The sequence below is a fragment of the Aphanomyces astaci genome (genome assembly GCF_000520075.1).
Source record: "Aphanomyces astaci strain APO3 unplaced genomic scaffold supercont1.150, whole genome shotgun sequence".
Taxonomy (NCBI): domain Eukaryota; phylum Oomycota; class Saprolegniomycetes; order Saprolegniales; family Verrucalvaceae; genus Aphanomyces; species Aphanomyces astaci.
Window position 1 is genome coordinate 1 of NW_009798413.1, and position 7,759 is coordinate 7,759.

General features: G+C 52.1%; 2 protein-coding genes across 2 annotated transcripts; both read right to left on the reverse strand.

The window, feature by feature from the left end:
* Positions 1-3,381: 3,381 nt before the first annotated feature.
* On the reverse strand, positions 3,382-3,752 carry H257_18261 (hypothetical protein; the record flags this gene model as incomplete). The annotated part of the gene is made up of 2 exons (XM_009847288.1): positions 3,382-3,585; positions 3,624-3,752. 2 exons carry the CDS (start codon positions 3,750-3,752, stop codon positions 3,382-3,384), a joined length of 333 nt encoding a protein of 110 aa, XP_009845590.1.
* Positions 3,753-6,793: 3,041 nt separating this feature from the next.
* H257_18262 (hypothetical protein) lies at positions 6,794-7,758 on the reverse strand (the record flags this gene model as incomplete). Its single annotated transcript, XM_009847289.1, has 2 exons — positions 6,794-7,692; positions 7,746-7,758. 2 exons carry the CDS (start codon positions 7,756-7,758, stop codon positions 6,794-6,796), a joined length of 912 nt encoding a protein of 303 aa, XP_009845591.1.
* Position 7,759: the final 1 nt, after the last annotated feature.

A 7,759-nucleotide genomic window follows, 5' to 3' on the forward strand; every position in this document is an offset into this window, starting at 1 on the left:
GCCACTGACAAGCCGTACGAGACGTGCAGATGCTGAAGACCAGCACCATTATCAGGTTCGCGGCCGTCGCCGTCGTTTGCACGTTGCCTGATATATCATGTCTGCTGGTTAGCTAATTTGGTCGATAATACATTTTGTATATTTCGTATTTGTGCAGCATACTATTTGCAAGTACAATACTTTGGGAGTCCATTGTGTACAGAACATTGGTGTGATATTATATTAGATAAGCTGAATTAGAGTAGAATTGTGTATAGAGTGCCGATAAATTAGGGTACTCATAGCCACCATGTTAATGCCTGGAGTAGTCGGGTGAGATAATTCCCACCTCTTTTGAACTTGTCCATACATAAAGGGCAGTGGCCCATAATGATGTTCCACGCGCGTCAAGTATAAACGAAGTTAGCAAATTCTTGACTATTTGACCCCCCCCCAGAGGAGTAACAGCGAACAAACAGCTCAATGAGTACTCAATACTGAACAGATCTAATTTTAGTAGCTACAGTTACGTACTCCCACTCCTGAAGTCACAAAACTTAGTGAGAAATAGCCAATCACATGCTCTGAATTCATTTACAATAGCCAATCACATTGAAGTGTGAGTTTAACAACCAATCACATTGCTCCTAATCACATATGTCCAGTAATTCTCATAACGCACTGCCTGCCGTAGTGGATCTCGTTGTGTAACATACTCTATATTCAATACAGCAAATCTCATGTGTTCTTCAGTATAAAGCATGTGCGATTCGGCAATTCTTATGTGGTTCTCAGCAATTCCTGTGTGGTCCTCAGCAATTCTTATATGGCAATATTTTATCCTCATGGCTGATGTCAAGGAGGCTATCGACACGTCCTCGAGCAACCAAGCATACGGTCGCGCTGTGAAATACACTACCATCCCGTCGTCGGACGCCCATGATCACTGTGAGTACTTCATGAAGCAACTTGTGGAACAAGCTGACCGCGGTGGTCTGACCGACGACGAACGCAAGTCCCTTCTCGGTCTGAAGCTCTCGGCCGACAAGACTCCCTCTGGTGGATCGCCTACGCCAAGACGAAAGGCGGTGAGGTCTGGTCTGAGATCCATGACAGCTTTGTGGACCAGTTCTGCAGCTGCACTACTCGCGACCACATGGACAACCTGATCGAGGCGTCTGAGCGTTACATGGACGAACCGGCAAAGGCGTACGCAATTCGACTCCAGACAATCTTGGACGAAGTGGACTTCCCAGCTAGTAAAGGGGTTGCCATGTTCAAACGCGGAGTCCAACACGCCCGGGCAGAGTCATGTCTCGAACACACCGACCGCGAACTCAACTCGACTGCATGAAACTCCTCCGCGCGCGAGAAGTTCGTCTGGACGAAATAACTGCCAAGCCCCCCAGACGTACGCCAAGCCTTGAACCAACTCCTCGGCCTCTACGTCGGCGTCGTCTCGTGCAACTGCCACTGAACTTTCAACTCCTCCGGCGTCGCCTCGCCTGTCACGCCGCGGATCCCAGTCGGGTTTGAAGACGAAGCGGCGATGCGACAACTTCTCGAACTCATGACGACGAACATGCCCAACAACAAAAGGCGTTCGTCGCGTTGATCGAGCGTTCGACGCCATGAGTCGTTAAACTCAGCCTAATTATGCTGCACCGATCCAACCGACGCAACCATACGGCTTCGCCTATCAACAAGCGGCTCCAGTCCAGCCCGCGACTTTGTCTTTTCGACAGCCGTATCAACAACCATATGCTCCTAATACCATTGCACCTTCCGGCCAAGCGGCCCTTCCACCGAACCTGACACCGACACAGAATCAAATGTCCAGTGCCGGACGTACTCGAGTTGGCCATACCCCAGTGGTGATCTCGTCCAAGCCGACGAAATGACCGTCAGCGGCCAAAAAGTCTTTGGTCGTTCTGATCGTCGTGGACATGGCGCCTCTCGACGGACTATGCTCAGCAAAACTCTTGCGGTCAGACGAGACACTACCCAGGAGAACATGTCAAGCTGCCACTTCTGCGGCCAGCCTGGACACACCGTCGCCAAGTGCCCATCCAAGCAAGCCTGAGGCTTTGGCGCTGAGATGAACCTTACGGGAACAGGTATCGTCTCGGCTTGCCACACTCAGTACGCTCCCTATGTGCCTGAGAACAATACATCTTCCTTTTATTGTTCGATCCTAATTGTTACGATGGAGGAAGGACTCACGTCTTTTATCCATCCTTCAATCTTAGACTCGACTCGAATGCCGCATCTCTCTACGCACACTCATGTTTCACGACGCCGGCCCCCGCCGACGGACTCTGTTCGTCTGGCCAAGCTTGAGTCAAACACTTCTCCTACGCACTCAAGACCCACGCCGACGAACCACCAGTGCACACAGGACCTGAACTCGATCAGGGGAATGGGAGATCCCTTCGGCGGAAATCACTTTCCCGCACCACGTAACTTTCTTCAAGAAGAGATCGCACTTCTTCGGATGCAGCTTGAGGCGGAACTTTCCAAAGATGGACAGCACCTTGCCCAACAACACAAACAGCTTGTCCGAGCTGTCTGCGTACCCCAGCTGATCGTCCAACCAACCCAGCACCCCGGCGTACAACAGTTCGCCGAACATTTGGTTCACCACGGACTGGCAATATGCCACGGTGTCCGTCTGTCCCATCAGGATTCTGGTTGGCGTGTAGACACCGAACGGTGTCATGAACGAGTACCACATCTGGCAGGATGGGTGCAGTGGCAACTGCCAATACCCTTCAGCCAGTACAACGTGAAAAACTCGTTCATGCAGACCAACGTCGCCATCGCGGCGTCCAGGTTCGGCATCGGCCAGGGCATGGGGATCGTCCATGCGTTGATCGGGCGAGAGTCGATGGTCATTCGATATTCGCCAGGGACTTTCTTGGCGACAATCCGCGGCGCTGGCACCCATGTCGCACGATTGTTGCTGTAGATGAGGCCTGCGGCCTCGTGCTCTTCCACATGCTGTTTCAAAAACTCCATGTAGGCCGGAGGGAACGGGCGCATCGCACACTTCACGGGCACCGCTCCTTCCTTTAGCCGTACTATCAACGACTCGACATCCACTGGCAAGTCGTGCTCAAACTCCAGGCGAAAGGCATCGGCGTGATCATCCAAAATTCGCCGGAGTTCGCTTTCATGCGCAGGGGAGAGGCCGAGCTGGATGGCCTCGGCAATCTTGCCGTCGAGAATGCGCTTTATCTCGCCGTCTTGGTCGGCGGGCTTCTCCATTGCTGGAGTGGAACACGCCACGTCCTCGGCGTACAATGCGTCTTCGGGGTCTTCCCGGAACGCCTCTTGCAGCCGCTTCACATTTGCTGACATCTGGTCGGCATCTCCCTCTTCGGCCATATCTCAGACTCGATGCTACTTCAAAGCGTCGACAAGCATGCCGTCGACTGAAAACCCCAGTCGCTCCATAACGGGACGTCCAATGAGAGCATCGATCTCCATCTTCTTTTCTTCGACCCACGCTCGAAGTCCACGCAAGACCAGGGGGCCGATAGACTTCTCCAACGTCACCGCCTTGAACTGCGCTTGCCGTGTCACATGGATAGCTTGGTTGTCTCTCTATACGGCTTCAACATGAGTCTTGGCTTTGTCTCAACGCTGAGACTTGCTCTAAGGCGCTCCAGCGCCATGAGGAGGCCTTCTGACACCAACGTCTCGTCGGACCCAGAGTCAAGCAACACTTTAGGAAGTGAGAGAACGTCCTCGATCGACGCTTGGAACTCCATGCTGTTCGTAGGCTTTGTGCTCGACACGAAGTTCACCGACCGACGGCGCGCCTAATGGAAGTCGTCCATCAACTTCTTTACCTCAGCATCTGTAATGCCAGGGTGTTCCCGCACTCGGTGTGCCATCGACTGACATATCAGGCACTAGGGCTTCGGCCACTCTGGCGGCTCGTCTCTTTTATCGGCACGCCAAGTAAGAGGCGCGACAGACGCGCCACTGGGCTGCTTTGCTTCACGGACCGGGCTGAAACGTGGACGAGGCCGAGAGCTTTCCTTCAGCGGCTCCTCTGCCGCCGGCTGCGAAGGTATTTCTTCGTCCATGCCGCCATACAGCTGGTACCCAATGGCGAATTGCCGCAGCCACTTGACGTAGCGAAACACGTCTGACTTGAGTACTCTGTTCCGCTGAAGTTGCAGCTGCTTCGTCACGGCCAGCTGGAGTGGTGCTGGCTTGATCGCTTTGGTGATGATTCCCACCACCAACTTCCCCTCCTGATGGAGCACCCACTCTTGGCCGTCCGCCTCGAGGGTTTTCATCAAGTTGTCGAGCATTCGACTCACTCGATTGTCGGCATCGAGGATCTTGGTGTCGAACTGTACGGCCACCTGAAGGCGTTTCTTCAGCGTGTCCAACTCAACAATGCACGACGCTCGGATTTCGTTGATCCCTTGAATGTTGGTGGCTGTGGTAACAGCGGCGCGTTGAGTACCTTCACGGCATCGTCGAATCCCATCTCAACATCCTCAGCTGCTTGTGCGGCAGCTGGGGGGGTTGGATGGTAACGGTACACCATTGCCGGTGCAGCGAATGTTGCCCATCTTGGGCCACTGCCTTGCGTTCCCAACCCGATCCGGTCAATGACCTGAGGTTGGGTTCTTCGAGGAGAGCCGAAAGGCCCGCGGAGCCGTCCGCGACCTTCACGCCTTCGTGGAGCCTGCCGCACTGGGTCATCTTCTCGCTTCGGTGAACGAGACTTGCGGCTTGACGACTCAGCTTCCGTATCACTCATTGTATAGTCGATACGATGCTCTAAAGAATTCTTTGTTGTGCATCCCGCACTGTCGACGTTCCATAGACCAGCATAGCAACCACAACGGTGGTTAGACTCACAATGCAAACTGACTGGTATTAACCTTTTATACTAACCAGTCATCGGTGTTGGCCACGCGTCGAAACCAGACGGATCTCAAAACCTGGAGGATCTTGTCCTCCCCCATGTAGGTGCGGGTTGCCCTCGGTCATTTCCCAGGGCACACGACGCACTTCTGCGGACGCGGCAGAACACATTGTATGAACATTTCTATCCCCACCCCTGCTGTAATAATGAGGATGTACCAGTGCTTGATAGCATAGGACACTAGACCGATCGTACTCAATCAGTACGTCAATTAGTACTATAGGTGCAATGTGTACCGATCGTACTCAATCAATTCGACTAGTTTTATGGCATCTCCGACCGCTTGGGCGAGTCAAAAGAAGTTCAAACTATGGGCATTTTTTATGATTGCAATGGAGTGACCATGTCGCACACAACCCAACAACTGTATTCTGGCGTCCGAGGTCCCGCAAGCAAGTTGAAGAAAATTTCATTTCCTAAGGCTAATTTTTTGCTTTCATGCACACCCAGGTTGCACCCCATCTCCCTGAGTTTTCTCCCACAGTTTTGGCGTGTGCTGTAGAAAATTTAACGTTAAGCAGAACTACCGCTGTATTCGTTGTTGCGGCTCTTTTGGGGCACCTACCGATAGGACATGCCTCCCAATTTTTACGCATATCAACAACCCAGTGCAGTACCGTAGGTGCAATGTGTGCAGTTAGTGACGTACAAAATAGTTGCTGTATTCTATTAGTCGTGTGGTCGTGCTGGAAATTCCTCATACACCTTAACATCGGCGTTGCTTCGACACCTGTGCTTCGAGGCTTCATTCAGCTGCGTCGAGTCGTCGCTTGGACTTGGTACTCCAACACATGGCGGGGCACATCCATACACTTCTCCGAGCGCTGTGGATCGCTTGCAATAGCCTGAGCGGTGTTTTTGGCATTTTTGACGCATTTCATGGAACGTCATCGGGAGTTTCGATTTCTTAAAAATGAACAGTGCTACGTGATATACTTAGTGGTCTCTTGTAAAAGAGTTATCGGGTTCAAAGTTTGCTCTGTGAATGCGCGGAATATGAATCAGACGCATTCTATATTTACAACGAAATTAAGTTCAACGTTTGGGGTAGGAATGTATGCGCTTGATTCTTTTGCAGTGTCATATTGTGTACTGTAGATCTTGGCAAAATAGAAAGACTAGTTTATCCGGAATTGCACTCAACTTTGGATTTCCTTACCTGCGGTATTTGCGTGTCCATCCCTGCACCCTCAAACAACCAGTTTCTGCTGGTCGGTGAAGCACGTGATTTCACTTGCAACTGGAATCGCGTGTGTGATAAGTCTGCTTGTCTGTGATTGTTCAAGTGTTGAGATCACGCTTGTGCGGTTGCTCTCAAAGTGATCATCCACATTTGAAAAGTCTTACTTATTGGAGTTTTGTTTGAGTAGTTTCTCCTCCATCTATCATTCCTCCCTTGCCCACTGGTGGTCCGTTTGGTGGTTCTTGTGTGTGTGCCTGCTCCATCGACCCTTGTGTTTTCGTCGGAGCCATCATCGCCGTATTTCGAGCGTATTTAGTTTAAGAGGTGTTGTGCCTTTGAAAAACAACAAATTACAGAGGTAATTGTAATTGTCATTACCGGTATAAAACTCAGCAGGTATTCATTGTACTGTACAAATGTAGCAGCTTGGTAATGCTGAGCACCATGGAGCCAATCAAAACGTCCGACCAAAAGCGACGAAAGATCTCCAGCACGATCGAAGGAAATACTAAATCTTTTAAAGTGAAAACAATGAGCGATTAATATTTGATTAGGGCAGTGAGCATTCACTGTCAACTACCCCAGCCATTGAAACGCCAGTAACGACGCTGAATACAGCAAGCAGCCCACGATGGTCGGTGCCATTGCAGGTCGACGATGGGGAAGGCGTCACAGGAAAACTAGGGAATGGACGGCGGGTATTCGTGGCGGTGGTCGAAGGATTTGATGTGCTGGGTTTCGACGGCGAACGGGGTGGCGGGGTCCGAGGTCGATGGACCTGACGTTCTGGGCTTCGATGGCGATGGGGCAGATGTGGTGTTGCGGGGCTTTGACGGCGATGGGGCAGAGGTGATGTTGGAAGGTGGGGCGACTCCTCCTCCAATTGCGCTAGCGACGTTGATGCGTCCAAACCCGTAGTTGTTGTTGGGGTACTTGGAATCCGACACCCCCCCACAGTTCTCGTTGTTTGGAGTCAACGTGGCCGTGTCTGCAGTGGTCGTGAACGCTTTGTACACTTCATCGTACTTGGCGCCCTTGTTGGCAGACAAGTAGAGGGCAATGGCACCAACGACGTGGGGAGTCGCCATGGACGTGCCCGACTTGATCTTGTATTCCGAATTGCCAGTGTTCGATGCCGAACGAATTTCAGTCCCAGGAGCCGACACATCGGGCTTGATTCGACCGTCTGCCATTGGCCCGCGACTGCTTTTTGTCGACAGCTTGTCGTCGAAGCCCAGGTTACCCACTCCAATAACATTCTTGTAACCAGCTGGAGTCCACGTCGTTGAGCATTTAGAACCAGTGCTGCCGTTGCAAAACACGGGAATGATGTCCGCAGCGCGCCACGCGTCCACGACGGCTTGGTATGCATTAGAATTCACTTCGTCTCCCCAGCTGTTGTTGATGACGTCAGGCGCCAACTCGCACTTGGGGTTTTTGCCCGTCGCATCCGTCGGGCACATCATCCATTGCGCACATGCAATGAGCACCTCTTCTGCGCAATAGGCGGGGGTCAAGCATCCGCGGCAAGCTATCCACGTGGCACCCGGAGCTACGCCGATGCCGTTTTGGCCAACAGCTGAGCCCGCGATGTGGGTGCCATGGCCGTCAATGTCGATAGGGGTTGGGGACTTTTCAATGGCATC